Source organism: Athene cunicularia (assembly GCF_003259725.1).
Source record: "Athene cunicularia isolate RWA chromosome 18 unlocalized genomic scaffold, athCun1 chr18_part1, whole genome shotgun sequence".
Lineage (NCBI taxonomy): Eukaryota > Metazoa > Chordata > Aves > Strigiformes > Strigidae > Athene > Athene cunicularia.
In genome coordinates this window covers 630,836-646,747 of record NW_020799123.1, presented here as the reverse complement: position 1 = coordinate 646,747, position 15,912 = coordinate 630,836, and the positions used below count along the sequence as shown (strand labels likewise).

The 15,912-nt window shown below is 47.9% G+C and overlaps 1 protein-coding gene across 1 annotated transcript in view; it reads left to right on the top strand.

The window, feature by feature from the left end:
* Positions 1 to 1,954, top strand: part of LOC113486860 (fas-binding factor 1 homolog) — a 37,984-nt gene extending 36,030 nt beyond the window's left edge. The window contains exons 21-23 of the mRNA XM_026861174.1: positions 305 to 417; positions 1,043 to 1,167; positions 1,896 to 1,954. Coding sequence (XP_026716975.1) covers positions 305 to 417; positions 1,043 to 1,126 — 197 coding nt within the window. The 3' untranslated portion in view covers positions 1,127 to 1,167; positions 1,896 to 1,954. The remainder of the gene's footprint in view (positions 1 to 304; positions 418 to 1,042; positions 1,168 to 1,895) is intronic.
* The last annotated feature ends 13,958 nt before the right edge of the window (positions 1,955 to 15,912 follow it).

The window sequence follows — 15,912 nt, the reverse complement described above, 5'->3', positions numbered from 1 at the left end:
TGGGAGGCTTGGGCTGTTCCTGGGGGCTGTTTTAGTTCCCCTGTGTATCAACCTCAGACGGGAGGAGTTGGCCTCCTCGTCTCGTGAAGGAGCTCAGCAAAGCTCTGAGCCAGAGGCAGTGCCAGGAGAGAGCAGAGGGGCCAGGAAGGGAGAGGCTGGTGGGTTAAAGCCCATTTGCCCTGGGAGCGTGGGGAGGACCCTGCTGCAGGGACCCGCAGGCAGCACCCAAAGGGATGCTGTGTTGTCTCCATCTGCGGATCCTCTGATGGTGGCAGCACCACACAGTCGGGCTTCTGTTTCATAGGGAGCCTGGGAGGTGTTGAGGAACTCCAGGCCGCTGTTGAGAAACTCGTGGCCAGTGCCAGCTCTGCCGAGCTCAGTGCCATGGTGGCGATGATGAAGTTCCGGGCCCTGCAGGTGAGGTGGTGGGTGACTGGGGTGGGAAGGGGCTTCAAACGTGCTGGGTGGGAGCAGGGCTGGGTGAAACCTGATTTGAGCCTGGTAGGAGACAGCCCAGGCTGTGGCTAAGATCATTACTGACCTGTGGGGCTGGGCAGGCTTGTAGAAGACCTGGGCACCTAGAGGAGTGATGGCAGAAGCAAGGACGGGTGGATCCTCACAGCTGGTCTCAGGCTGATGGACAAGGTCCTCAGTACTGGGGGGTTGCACTTGTCCTCGCCGTGTCCCTGGCTGGGAGAAGCCAGCTGGCCTCTGGCTTCATGATGTCCCTGTCCTCTCCTGTCGGCCCCCCGATTCCCTGCTGGGTCCTTCCCCAGGCGAGGCTGCTCTTTGAGGCTTCCACTGTGGGTCTTGCTCAGAGCGTGAGGTTGTGGGCTCAGGGCGGGGGGAGCCCCCACACCCCAGGGGGTGCCACGGATGGTACCTGCCCACTGCTGACTGCAGGAGGGAGGGTTTGGGATGCTTCCCTTCCTCCTGAGTGACACCCAGGACTGTCAGCCCCCTTCTGTGGCACCCTCTGATACCTCTTCCATCCATCCCTCTCTTTTCTCTTCCCTTCCCCTTTGCCCCCTTCCCCTCTCAGAACCGCGCTTACTTAGACAAGGAGCAGCTCTTCCTGGAGTCCCTGAAGAAAGCGCCCTACAACACTGCTTCTGTGCGAGGCTGAAGTGGTGACGCCCCTTCGGTTCCCTTCCAGGACACTCAAAAGTTAGTTTCATTGCCACGTTAATTAATCGGTTGTTCGCTGTGCCAGGTTGTCCACTATTTCATCGTCAGCACAATCCCAGACCTCTTTATGTTCCAGGGTGTTCCACTTCTTTTCTAGGGTTTGGAGATGAAAGTCTATCCTTGATGAATTTCTCATCACTAGTGCAGGTTGTCTTGACCATGCTTCAAAGTCCCACTTGCCTGAGCTTCCCACCCTCATACTTGTTCCCGTGGGGGCAGTACCTGTAGCCACTGGCATGATCCTTAACCACGGCTACGAGCAGATGTGAAGTGGCCTGTGTCAAGAGCCACAGGTTGTTTGGCCTCCATTTATTTCTCTTGCCAGTCAGAGAGGGACCTGCGGTTGTTGACTGCCAGCCGCCAAGGAAAGTGGCTGAGCAGGAGCTCCTGGATGCCGCTGAACGTGTGCCGCTCCTCCACAGCCAGGGAGTTTGCTTTGCTCAGACAGACATGTTTTTGGTCTAGAGATTGACAGAGCAAGAACAAATAGTAATTCATAGTCTCTCTGTGTAAGAGACTCAAAGCCTCTCTTTCTCCTTTATAGAACACCAACCTTTTCAATACAAAGCAGCAGCCTGAACCTGAGATGGCACAAGTCCAAACTGAGATAGAAGATATTACTAATGCAGCAGAAGATGCTGAAAAAGAGCAAAGGCGGCAATCACAGATGTGAAAATGTTAATGTGTTTTTCTCTTTGGATTTCCAGGGCTTCCCAGCTCCATTGCTGCAGAGTTAATGTAAATACTCTTGTCACAAGTTGGAAAAGAAACACTCTGTGGGCCTGGTTGAAGAGGCTACATGTTGGAGGAGGATTAGAGCAACACAACTTTCCTGCAGATGCATGAGTTACTGGGGCTTTTGTCATAATGAACTAAACGCCCATTTAGTCAGTCTAAACCAAAAAACTCCATTGCTGCTCCATGAAAATGTAAAACAGAATAAAATCCTGTAGTACTGTAACCAGTAGTGTCTAATGTATTTAAATACTTATCTTTTCAAAATCCTGTTTAAGAATGTTTCAAATGGAATTGTGAATTTCCATTCAAAATTGGTGCTATATCCTCCTGTGCAAGGCCCGTGAAGCTCAGCCAGGCACTAGGGCTGTTGTATTGTGGAAGCCAACCTGCTGCTGATTTGGGATGCACAGGATCAGAGCAAAATCTTAACACTTAAAAACACAAGGAAAACTTCTCCACTTGTTCATGAAAATTAAAGAAAGATTAGATCATCTGTATTCTGTTTGAATAAAATAGGGCATTATGGTGAATTATGTGTGTATATATATGTGTGTGAGTGTGCATATAAATTTTCTAATGCCCTTTTTTTATTCTCACATTTTTCAATTTAGACTTTCTCAGGTATTTTGTTCCCAAAGCACTTTGGATTTTATATTATTTGTGAGTGATGTCGCTCAATATTTCACCAAAACGCTTCATTTGATCATGTAGGAAGGAAATGTTTGAGAGCAAAATAGATCCTAGATTTGTCTTAAATAGATTTTTTTAAAATTATGTTCTGCCTTGTACTACTAGCCATCTAGGCTCTTGTGGCAATAACAGGGCCTGCAGTTAAGACACAGCACACAGCCTCCATCACCCTCCACATGTGCTGGGCTGAGAAGCCTTTCAGCTGTGCCATGCCCTGCTCCTAAGCTTCCTAGATAAAGTGCAGATGAAAATAAAATCCTACAACCAGCTGAGGGCCAACTGGAGGAGTTTCGCTGAGGCCAGAGGCTGGGTTCTGCCCTTGGGCCACAACAACCCCCAGCAGCACTACCGGCTTGGGGAGGAGTGGCTGGAGAGCTGCCAGTCAGAGAGGGACCTGGGGGGGAATTGATAATGAGCCAGCAGTGTGCCCAGGGGGCCAAGGCGGCCAGTGGCATCCTGGCTTGTGTCAGCACTGGCATGGCCAGCAGGGACAGGGAAGGGATCTGAGCCCTGTCCTCGGCACTGGCGAGGCCGCCCCTCGATGAGTGGGTTCAGTTTTGGGCCCCATCCCTGGAGGGCTTGAAGAGTCGGGCTGACCCAGCGCTGAGGGGTCTGGGGGAGTTGGGAACGGTCAGGGTGAGGTTCATGGTTGGACTGGAGGAGCTTCAAGGGCTTTTCCAACCCAGATTATTCTGCCAGACACATGTGATTCACCTGACCTAGGATTTGTACTTTGGTGTGTCGCAAGGGAGGTAGAGCTGTGCTATAGATGGGACTCACTGCTGAACACAGCCTTGTCCAAACAGTCCCCTGCTGCAGCCTCTTAGTACGTCACTGTTGCACTGGATAACCTGAAGATTCACATCCCTAGTTCAGGCTGCATGAACTATAAATGGTAGCTCAGTTTGAGAGCAAAAACCTTGAGAGTTCAGTGCCAGACATGCTGCCTTGGAACCGCTACAGAAACTAAGGTGACGTGGCATGGCTTCCCAGGGTGGCAAAGACCTTGTCATGCCAGCAGAGTGCAACAAAGCCCACTGACAGATGAGTCCATCGATCTGTTATTGCTTGGACTCCAGGAGATCAAAGGCCTCTAACATTTATCTTTTTTCCACATACTGCAGAAGTTTGAGGTTGAAAGGGATCTCTGGAGGTCATTGGGTCCAAAGCCTCTCCCACCCTGCTGTCACTCCACTCTGCCCCCCAGTAGAAACACAATGTACACACACTTTAGAAAGTGTCTGATATTTAATTTGTTCTAGACAAAGCTGATTGCAGTGGATTTTCTAGCACAGATGTTTCTTTCATCATTGACAGTTCTCCCTGCTGTCTGGGCCTTCATGTTATTCACAGACACAAGCTGAGTTTGTTTGAGGTCTTTATCCTGCTCTCTAAGAAGGGGGTCACAGGACCCTGCCCTGTTTCTTCCTTTATGTGGTTGCCAGTGATCCTGTGATCACTGACTGAGCTGACTTGTACTGCAAAGTGGACTCCCAGAGTGTAGGTCTCAGAATCATCAGGACAGTGTCTGCATTGCTTCGTGTGTTTTCTAGGCTCTGACCACACAACTCCTGGTGGGACGTGCCGTTTCTTGTAGGTCTGCACAGTGGTTCAGTTATACCACAAAGAGGAGTCTCTCAGGGGTCCCTTGCTAAATTTAGATCTGATTATTGCTGCTAGAGTTGTTAGAGTGTACCACGCAACATCCTTTTCTAGTCCATTGGTGACAGTTTATTTTTTTTTCAGTTGCAAGATTTAGAGCATCTGATGTTTGGGTGGGAGGTCTGTCAGTTACTCAGTTTCCCTGGCATCCTTTAATAGCTGGAGCATTACAGGACTACAGGTGAGATGAAAGTTGAGCATCTCATTTTTATCTCCTGCATTCATTTGCACCTTCTTGTGTCCTTTCTCAAATCCGTACTTCGGGACACTGATGAGTTGCCATGTTTCTGAGTCTGTGCAAGCATCACACTTGTACAAGGGAATGAGACTGTGAGTCCCTCCATCCCCACCTTTTGTTACTGAATACAGAAGACTTATACAGGCATGTGGAGATATGGAGGGCCCTTACTACCACATATTGGTATTCAGAAAGTGTACTGCCTTTTATATATGAAATGCAGTTTAAAATAGTGTTTTGCTGATTAAGGATACCAATTAAACTCAGACACCAGAGTGAAAAGAGCAGGTGTATTTTATGGTGACAACCAAGTAATGTAACAGTGTAATTCAGAAGACATGCAGTAAGAAAGAGCAGAATAGTGCACTTAAAGCACCAAACAGGAAAATACAGGGTAATGCATTAAATCATTACTACACAAGAGAGAGAATGGAGATTAAGAAAAATACATCACCACTTGCATATATTATCATCACCCAGATCCGCAGTGGCTGGGCAGCCCCGGTCACAGCGAGGGTTTGCAGAGCCTGTCCTGGCAAGGGGGAAATCCTAGGCGGTGCCTCCACCCATAGGTGAGGCTGCCAAAGTCGCTGCAAACAGGCCCGGCCTTATAGACCAGAGATCGACAGGCCAGAACAGCTGGCACCTTGTTTTGGGCGGAAAATTTCTGGTTTCATTCTCCTGTTGGATTCCACCCAAAGCCTGGCCAGGGCTCGGGGGGGCAAACCAAGGGAGTTTCTAACAAGGGCACATAGAAGGTTCTCAGCCTTGAACAGGCTAAACAAGGGCAGTTGGATACATTCTCTCCTCACTCCTGATTCTATTTTGTCTAAGCTGCATCTTTCACTAGTGAGTTTACACTTTATTAATGATTACACACTAACTTAGCAGCTTTGGCTTGGGGCCTGTTGTTCAGACTTCAGTATTTCAATGCTTTAGCACTTTTTACATCAGCATAGGTGCTTGTTATAACTTAGTACAATACCTACTAGCACAAGGGTTTTCAGTTATAAAATGTACAGGATTCAGCTCTGACTTGGGCTGGTTGTCCAAGCCTTAGCACTTTAAATAGATGGGGATTTTTGGAACAGTGAACATAGTCAATACTTTCAGCATCTGAGTGGGTTTAATCTGCAAGTCTAGTTTGGAAATGAGATCTCATTTTGATGGTCCAAACTATGAATCCACCCTCATACCCAGATATTTCTCTGAACCCACTGGGACAATCATGTTTAAGGCTTTGGTTCCTAATCTCAAACCTTCATAACTGAATGAATCAAATGCCAAGGTGCTGTAAAAGACTGTGGCACTTCTTTGCTTTTGTCCTCAAACCAGAGAGCTTGCAGACCGCCTCTGCTGTCATCAGTCAAGTCATTCATTCTGTCCCAAGACCCGGGAAGGAGAGCATCTGCAAACACCAGTACAGGGACTCTGTTTTGCTCAGATAATTAACTATTGCCCTCAGATTCCTAGCCTGAGATAAACAGAACTATTGCCAGGTTGAGCAGGGTTTGGGGTTATTGATTTCTCCTCTTACCTTGTTCTCCAGAGGTCTGTGAAGTATTGCCCTAGTTACAAATGGGTTTCCATATTTCCTTATGAGTGTTTGATAATGATCATTGGCCTACGCTTTCTTATCACTCTATCCAGAAACTAACCTCATGAAATACTGAGTTGATGAGCTGCAAGGTCTTCAGCTTGTCTGAAAACCCTGGAACTTTGATAAACCTTCTCGGTCAGTCTGGCCATTAGTTTTCCTCAGAACTGTCACCCACACCATGAAACTTTCAAGAGATGCCTCCATCCACTGTTACAGGCCTGTGATTTGGGGGAATTAGAATTGACTGTTAGCTTTTCACACCAACCGGAACAGATCTGAATGTGTTGCTCTTTTGCTCTCTGAAGGGATAACTTCTGTTTCAGCTCCTGCTGCCTGGAATCAGCGCTTTCCCCAGAGACTGCCAGCATCTTGTTCCCAGCAGCTCATTGCACACTGCTGTGCTTCAGGATCCGATCAAGAGTCCTGCTTTGCTCTTAGGTCATGTCATTGAGCTTGGCCCACAGTGTCCAATGACTGGTTGCACAGTACAATGATCCACTTCATAGACCTATAGAATAAACAGCTGTAATTTGCTTAGGAGTAGCTGTGCAAAACCAGTGGGAAATTGCTAACTGCTAGGAAAGTATAGCAACCCTAATCAAGGTCGTTAATCATTCCAGAGTATGCAGGCATCATCTTGGATATGTCAAGTAAGCCTCCCAGCCCTCTTTCCCACTTTTGGTACCAAATTTGTTGATAATTCTTGGCCCAGCTACACAGTCCCTGGTCTTCTGAGCTTCTTTCCCACCTGCTCAAGCAGAGTGGGCAGAGCAGAGCAGAGCAGCCCCAGCAGTCCCTGGGGAATGGGGATCTGCAGGGATGTGGCTTTAGCAAGATAATCACCACCCTCACACCACCAGCTCCTTTCTCCTGGCAGTGGAACTCTCTCCCATTTCAAAAAGGGGAATTCACTTTCTTTTGGTTTCATGCTTTGGCTCTGACTCATGACAGGGTTGGTTGAATGGCAAGTAGGGGAGCCTGGTTTTCCCACCTGGAAGCCTTGAGTCCCCAGGTTGACTGTACATGTAGGCCATGGTGCCTGCATGGGCATAAAGTGCCATCAGTCTGGCTAGTTTGGAACTGAGGATCCTTCGAGCATAACTACAGAACTGGGCTCAGGGCCTGCTGGTAGCAATGCAGCTCTGTGGAAGGCCTGTGGTCTGCTTTGTGTGCTGCCAATTTCATGCAATAAGAATAAAACAAATGAAAAGAAATGCACGGTCATAGTCACAAAACTTCACAGCTCAAGTTACTGCAAGGAAGCTTAGCCCATGCTGAGCCATGATGGTTCAGGGCAGCACAAACGGGAGCACTCCGCTGCTAGAGAGCCTCAGAGGAGCACATAGACCTGTCTGACATCCCCATCACACAGCCTGACACACCAGGGAGAAGGTTTTAAGATCCTGGTTGAATCTAACAATTGGCAAGGCTGCTCTATAGGAACCTGAACCTCATCACATGATGCCAAATGGGGGAGTAAAGCCTTTCTCTTTATCTCCAGCCTGCTCTTTAAGTGAGCAGCTGAGGAGGGGCTGTTGACACTGCCCACACCCAGTTGTACTGTCTTGTGATAGACACAGGGAGATGCCCAAGTAATGTAGAGGTGCCTGGCAAAACCAGGCTCCTGGGGGTTGTAGGAGGAGTCAGTTTAATTTACTAGGCTGCTGGGAAAATAACTTGACCATGAATGAATAGTTGTGGTTCTGGTCTGCCAGCTGAATCAACTGAGTTTTCATCTGCAGGAGTGCTAGATGTGCTTGGGAAGGGCTCAGAAGGCTGGGACGGTGCCAAGAGGCCTTCTGCCAAGAGCTAGCATCAGATCCATCCCCTAAGGGTGTGAGATTGCACTTAGTGGCAGCACATTCAATACCCTGACCACTTGTTCCTGCCTGCTAGCACTGCTGCTGTGCATCAGTCCCGCTGAATGTGGAGTCCTGAGAGAGACTGACATGGCCAGTTAATCCAGGTGGAAAGCTTTTCTGGGAGAGTGCTTCTTTTTCCCCAGAGACCCTAATGTGCAGATCTGTTTTTCACAAAGCACTGAAAATGAAACAGAAACAAAAAAATAAATGAGACATAAATTGGAATTAAACCAATCCATACCAGAACAAGAAAGAGGATGTTAAAAGGATGGGAATAAGCCTGGGGGAGCATTTTTTATGGCTGGGAAGACTAGAAAGGGCCTCTCAAACATATGTGATGCTGACGAATCTTTCAGAGATAGGGAGCTTCAGGTGGTAAGAGGTGAGTACCCTCCTGGCTGCAAAGGATTAGTGTTTCACTTGCATGCAGTTACACACCCTCTGGTATCGCTCTAGCTCGCATGGATATGGTTGAAAATAAAGCAGGCAGCCGCATGGCCTAAGCTCAGGGACAGGTGCACACCCTCAGGCAGCACTTGCCATGAGCACGGCTGGGCAGAGCTGATGGGACTGAGGCCTGGCCTTACATCCCAGCAAACTCACAGCTCCCTCCTGGCCCCTGCCTCCTGGGCTCTGTGGTCCCAGCAAATCACCCCTCAGCCTTCACAAGAGCCAAGAGGAGGAGACAAGGCCGCAGAGAACTTTGGAGGTTGCCCATGCCAGGAGGATCAGCCTGTCACTTGTCTCCCTGCATCCTCAGTGTCAAAAGCTCAAAATAGCCTCGCTCTTGCCAGACTCCTGCGCAGGGTCATGCCTGCTTGTGTAGATGATACGCTTCCACTAATAGCACTCGAAGACATTCCTCAGCGGGTAGGTTGCCTTCTATATCTCAGCACAACGTGCTGCCATGCAGGAGCTGGGCAACTGTGTTGTGTCCTAAGACGGCAGATGCTATTCTTACTGCAGAGAGACTTGCTGCAGCACAGCCCCTTCCTCAGCTGAAATGTTAAGAATCAGAGTCAGGCCCGAGTACGCTCTCCCTGGAAAAAGTATAAATCAAGAGTGGCCCCTTTGAAGTTCGTGCGATGGTGCTGTGCCAGCCCAGCGCCTGGGTGCTCGCCATGCCCTCCTGGGACGTGCTGTCCCCGGGCAACACAGCAGCTGCCCAGGTACTTCCAGCGGTCAGCTGGGGCTCAGTCTGGGGTGGGTGGGGGCATCGCTTACCTTGTGAACCAGCAAAAGAAAGCAATGCCTGTGCATGCAAAAGCCAATTTTTTGCTTATCAGCAAGAGGCCCCAGTGCATAAATCCCTTCACTGTTGAGATAGACAGAGGCAGGGCTTGCTCCAAGCTTGTTCCAGGACCATCAGTGTTGCAAAAAGCCATGTCCCCTCTCTTAGCCAAGCAGAGCAGCAGCAGCCCATGAACATGTTCAGATCAAATACAGATCTGTAGCCTGCGGTGGATGGAGGAAGCAAGCAGTCGATTCACTGTGAATGGTAAAGCAAGCTTCAACTTTATTGCAAGAAATCACACCTTATATACGCACCAACTATAATCATGCACACTAATCATAAATCTATTGGATACATCTGAAAGGTTACATTATAATATCCCAGCCCCTTGTGGTATTTCGAGTATGTCACAACATCGTCCTTCTTCTGGCTTGTTTTTTTCCCCAAAGGTTGTTTACCATTATAATCAAGGCCGCTCTGTACCTCAGTTTCTTCCTTTGCTAGCGTAACTGTCCTTTGTTAGCATAACTGTACCCTGGGTTTTTCCTTTGTTTACCTCAGATGGCTGTAATCAGCTCCTGCACAGACCCATGACCTTGTTCTGCAAGCCATTCTCCAACAGGAGCCCCAGTGCATTAAGTGTGATGTGAGCAGCTGAACTCGTCTTCATGCAACTCTTGTTGCAGAAAAGGTTAATGAGCTGATATGGGAGAGAGGGTGGAAGTAAGAGTAATCACAGTGCTGAGGTAGGGTTGAAATTGTGCTGAGGAGTGCAGGAAGGAGTCGGAGAGGAGGAAAGCGAGATGGATGTGGGTGCGGAAAGGGACAAGTGATAGGATGGTAAAGGATGTGTGGGTGGAAGAAATAACAATTCAGCAGCATTTCCCAAACACGGGAGCACAAGCTGTATTAGGAGGAGGCAGTGAAAAGCAATACCTTCCCAAAGGCTTGAAGGCTTTGGGTTCTACTGGTGGTCCCCAGCTGGAGTCTGGAAGTCCCCAGACATGGCCAGACCTCAGCTAGCCCAGCCTTCTCCCCAGGCAGCCTGGGGACCCCAGGAGCTGCTGCTCTCTCTGGCACAGAGTAAGTGGAGGGGGACAGTGCAATGTGACCCACGTTTGGAGATGCTGCTGTGGCCCACCCCACAGGGTCCTAGCTTGTCACTCTGTGTGAGCCCAGACTGCGGCTACTACCCATGCGTATGCTTTCTGAAGAATCTTCTAAGAAAAGAAATTACCAACCTAGAAGTGGAAGAGGAGACTGGAGAAGAAGCTGTGTCTCTGAGTGGTGCTACCTGCTCCTGCCTGTTCTGGGAGGAGGGGGTAGATACGTGTACTGGGTTTGGCTGAACTGGGATTGGTTTTCCCCTACAGCAGCCCTCACGGTGCTGTGTTTTATGCTGGGAGCTGGCAGGGTGTTGATAGCACCCTGGTGTTGTGGCTACTGCTGAGCAGGGCTTACACAGCACCAAGGCTCTTTCTGACATTTCCCTCAGTGGGACGGGGTGGGCAAGATCTTGGGAGGGGACACAGCCAGGACAGCTGACCCAAACCGACCAAAGGGATATTCCATACCATATGACGTTTGCTCAGTATAAAGCTGGGAGAAAGGAGGAAGGGGGTGGGGTCACCCTTGGTCCTCCGAGGCAAACACTACGCGTATTGGAGCCCTGCTTCCTGAGAAGGCCCGACATCGCCTGTCCACGGGAACTGGAGAATAAATCTGTTTGCTTTTGTTTCCGCAAGCGGAACTTTGCTTCATTTTGCTTATATTAAAACTGCTTTTGTTTCACCCACAAGGGTTGGTTTATCTTCTTTCCCCTCTTTGCCCTGTTGAGAGAACAAGGGGAAAAGGAGGGGGGAAGTGATAGAGCGACTGGGTGGATACCTGGCATTTAGCCAGAGTCAAACCATCACAACATGAAATGGGGAAATGAACAAATTAGCAGTTCTGAGCCTGGGGAGGAGGCATGCAGGAGGGGCAGAGCCTGGGAAAATATCCCCACTGACAGCTACTGCTATAAAGTCTGCTGGATTAGCAGGGTCAAAGTGGGATACTGATGTGAGGAAGATGAATTGCTCATTGCTTTATGGAGAATGAAGGTCATCTTGCATTGACACTATCTGTGGAGTGAGGCTGCCTGTCACCTGATAGAGGCTTGTGCAAAGGTCTTGAGGAAAACACCCAGTCCATAGTGGCCATAAACGAACATCTCTGAGAGAAAGTTTAAAATAGATGCAGCTGATGGACTCATATAGAGCTGCTGTCCCATATGGATGGCCAGGGGTCTCCTGAGCTCAAATGCAGCATTCCAGTAGTAGTTGAGCAAATGGTTGAACACATTCCCCTTCAGAAACTTTTTCAGTAAAGTTAAATTCAACAGTTCACACTGTGAACTCCTGTCAGGAGCCCCAGGAGAGGAGGAATAACCTGAGCCTTGCTGTTAGGGTCTCACTACTGTAGTTTTACAGGCCCTGACTCCCCCCACCCCCTTGCCAGCAGCACAGCTCTGATGTCAGCACAGCATTCCTGGGAGAAATGCAGTTCTGTACACATGAAGGCTTTGGGATCAGAACCTAGAGAGGCAAAATCCAAGCTTAGAGGCAGTCAGTGGTGTGGGATCATGGGATGAGTCTGCTGTGAGACCCTGTGAGGCACCCTGCAAGCTACTGTTCACCTGGAGACACTCCTGAGGGGGCAGCAGGCACTTTGAGGGACCCGAGGGACAGATTTGGAAGGAAGGCAACATACACTTGTGTTGCTCAGCAAAGCAGTGATGGAGTAAAGTCTGCATCTTCAGCTGCAGCAGATTTAACCTATATTTTCTCAGGTCACAGTCCTCATTGAGATGTAAAACACCCTGGCTGCTGGCTATCTGGTGGCAGCCACTGTCAGTGTCTTCTGCTGGACCTGCTGTGCTTTACACAACTGATTTACCCTTCAGGAGGAGCAGGGATTTGTATCCTTCCCTCCATATCTCAGATGGATGCAGAGATCAATTAAGGAAACATTCAGGCTGATCACTAAGAAATATATCTGCTGACATAAAACAATGAGGCTGTTGATTAATTTCCTGAGGATGTAAAGAAACTTTTCTTCAACATAAAAAGTTCAGAAAATGTCACTAGAAAACTTGCTACATATCCTGCTGGTAACTTCACTGCAGTGACTCTGGCACTCTGAAAATTCTGTGGTAATGCAGTCGGCTGTCTTAACCTTCAAAAGTCTAATGCTTAAACAGAACAGGTTTATAAAAATTCTGTACCAGTATATTTCCATTTACAGCACTGAAATCTGCTCAGAAGTGGGATTTGTGCATGTTGCAGATGAGTGTCAGCCGAGGGAGATATCACTTCATTACTCTCTTTTTTAGGATACAGTTGTTGCTGGTGCTAATATTATGCAGCTAATCCTGATTTTCCTTCCCTCCCCTTCCCTCCCCCTTTTGCCACTTGCTCTCTTTCTTCTTTGTCTTGCCCCGAGGCATCTTAGCCTGCCCACCCCACTCCCCTGCTCTGTAACAGGATCTCCTCAGCTGCTTTAGTGGGAGATAGAAAGGGCATTCTGAATGTCATCTCCTCCGCCAGCTCTTCTGCTGGTGTTTGCTGGAAACATGAGGAGTCTAAGTAATGGCACAACTCTGATACTCAGTAAAGATCTGCTCACCCCCAAATAAAAGTTTGCTGCTTTACGTGTCTCTCTGCTGCTCTGTTTTGCTACTCCTGAGTCCCAGTCACTGTCATTTTGCTGAAAGCCACTAAGGAGATGTTGTCCTCATAAGGCAGACTGTATAATCATCAGCCTTTATGCAGATGAAACAGAACATCACCATCTCTGTCCATACAATGACTCTGAGACATACATAGACAAAACCCTAAAGAAATTCAGTGTCTGAAAGGAGGACCAGGATTAGGAGTAAGGAAGGGTACCAGAATAGTGAATAGTTGTCTCCAAACATCAAGTCAGTGCTCACTGGTGGCCACAAAAGGCAGAGTATCAGGAATTATCAAGACCAACTGAGAACAAAACAGAAATCATAGTACCACGCCCACAAACCACCTGCTATCTGCAGTTTTGGTCTGTGTAATTAGGAAGGGTACAGAGAAAAATGACAAAACTGATGGGAGCACTGGAGAGACAAGCTATCCAGACAATGATCTTTCACTCTGGGAAAGGAACAACAAGCTGGGAAGATGATATGCTTACATAATATTATAAATAGTATGGAAAAAGTGAAATTGGATTTTCACCAAGCATCGAACATACACTCATGCACAAAATATCAGCTGGACCTTTGCTCTAGGCTGAAATGGCTGTCTGCTTATTCTTAAATTTATGAGACTATCTCTGCATGACACTTTTTTTCTGCTCTGGCTTTCTCATAGCTGAGCAAACCTTACAGATCTTCACTGTTTTTAGCTGGGAGGTGGATGCTCAGCTACTGTTTCGTATTCTCTCAAATGGGCTGAGGTTAAGTTTTGTATAGCAGCTGGAAAAACAAATTATCTGCAAGTAAAATTATCTGGAAACCTGAGGAAAGGGAAGGAAGGGAGCAAAACAGGACCCTACTGTTTAAGAAAAGCCTGCTGTAGTCAGCAGTGTTCAGAAGCAGGGGATAATAATCCCAGCAAAATGGCTTTGCCTGTGCCAGAGCTCTGCAAGGCCAGATTGACACCTCTGTAAGGTGTACAGGAGTGGAGGGTAATGCTCCCAGAAACCACAGGCACAGCTTTTCCCCATCTATCCCACCAGCTGCAAGCCTGGAAAGTAAATGATCTTCCAACACTTACCTGTTCAAGCTCGGCCACTTTTACCTCCCTCTGCAGGAACAGGCTGGTCCCATGCCTAGCATCGAAATTGCTAAAACCCCCCTTTCCTCCAGTGCTGTTTGTCAGATAACAGGTAGCAATGGAAGGGAGAAGATACCTTGAGACACTATCAGAATGTGTTTAATTAGGAAGTATCCTCATGCTATAGCACCTATCTTAGGGAGTTTTGTCCAACAGAAGAAAGTGAAACCGGTGTTTATTCTGAGTGGGGTTGCTGTGCAATCAGTTACTTTTTTACTAGTGACAGGGTAGGATGTCCTTCCTCTGGAGGTTTTGAGGGATATGGTGATTCCTCTGAAAATAAGTAACAGATACAGCAGATGGACAAAAGTAGTTGAATTTCTCCATACCAGGTCCTATTTGGTCATCATAAATGAGAGGGACCTAACTTCAGAAGCATCTCCAAGCAAAGCTGCCTGTCACCGAGTCTCACCTGTGTGACATAGTGCTGAGACAGTGTCTAACACATCAAACATTGATGTGTATATAAACACTGAACCGATGTAAATAAATTATATGTTATGGAATATTTACAGTGTTTTATGAGGGTCTGGTGACCAGTCACCCAGCAAGCTGATGAGGTTGAAGCAAACTTGAATAATCGCCGTCAGTAATTACCTAGCAAATGCAGATTTGACTTCATTTCACCTTAGCTCTGATGTGTGCTCAGAGGAGCAACACGTCCAGGCAGATATTCCAGGTCCCTCCTGTGGCCCTGAGCACCTCCCAGTTCCTGGTCAGGACAAGAGGGACCCTGATCCCCTGAGGAGGAGCAGCTCAGTTGACGCATCCCCAGGCACAGGAGACACTGCTATCTGAGTAGGAAGGTGACCCTGCGCTCCAGGCCATCAACCCACAGGAGGAAGTTTCCTACTAGAGCAGAAGCTGAGCAGCTCTGAGCTCTCTCCAGTCTCTCATGGCTCACTAGCAAGTGTGCAAGGGGATGCTTCTCAAAGAGGATGTCTGCTCTATTCCATGAGCATTACAGGCTCCTGCTGGAGGAACAAGAAAGTCACTGAGACCTGAGAAGTCCAAAGGCTTCTTAGGCTTCATACAGAGATAGTAGGCATGTGGCCATGCTTCTGCTTCTTATTATTGGCAGTGGACAGAAAATACATTGGTGTTTTCAGTATGGTTTTCCATGTGTGAGTTACCTGGTTTTGCTTCAGTCACATGATATCTTTCACCAACTTGAGGTGGTTTGTGCTCTAGAAGACTTCAGCACGTGGGTGGGACATCATGCAGAGGGTGGGTATCTGGGGAGACTGAGATGATGATAAGTGTCTCAGTTCCGAGAGTCTACATGTTCCTTTGATCTCACGCAGCACAGCCATTCACAGAAACACATAGAATCACAGAATGATTTAGGTTGGAAGGGACATTTAAAGATCACCTAGTCCAACTGCCCTGCCATTGGCAGGGACATCGTATAACCTTATTTCCTTTAATGTTATATTATGATCAGAAATAATACACAGTGGTGATGGCAGCTGCTGTTCACTGTATTGTACACATATTTTCCGACAAATCATACCTAGTGACTCAGAATGAATAAGTCTTGTACCAGATACCTAATGCCTTAACAGGGCTGGGGAAATGTTTACCAGCATACTATTACCACCATGAATATGTCCAGCCTGCGATAACAAGAGGACTTTCCTGTACTCTGCCTGCCCTGCTGCTGCCTACGTTGTGGAACTTCTTTCTGATGTGATGTGATGCACTCTGCTGTCCCAGTGAGCTCCACAGTACTCTGACTGCCTGCGTGTCATGCTGTTCCTCAAGGAATGAAACCTACCAAAGCTTCTGCTGCTGAGGATGTTTCCAGATTACATACTTGGTATACTGGAACTGGTGTCCTGGAGGGATAT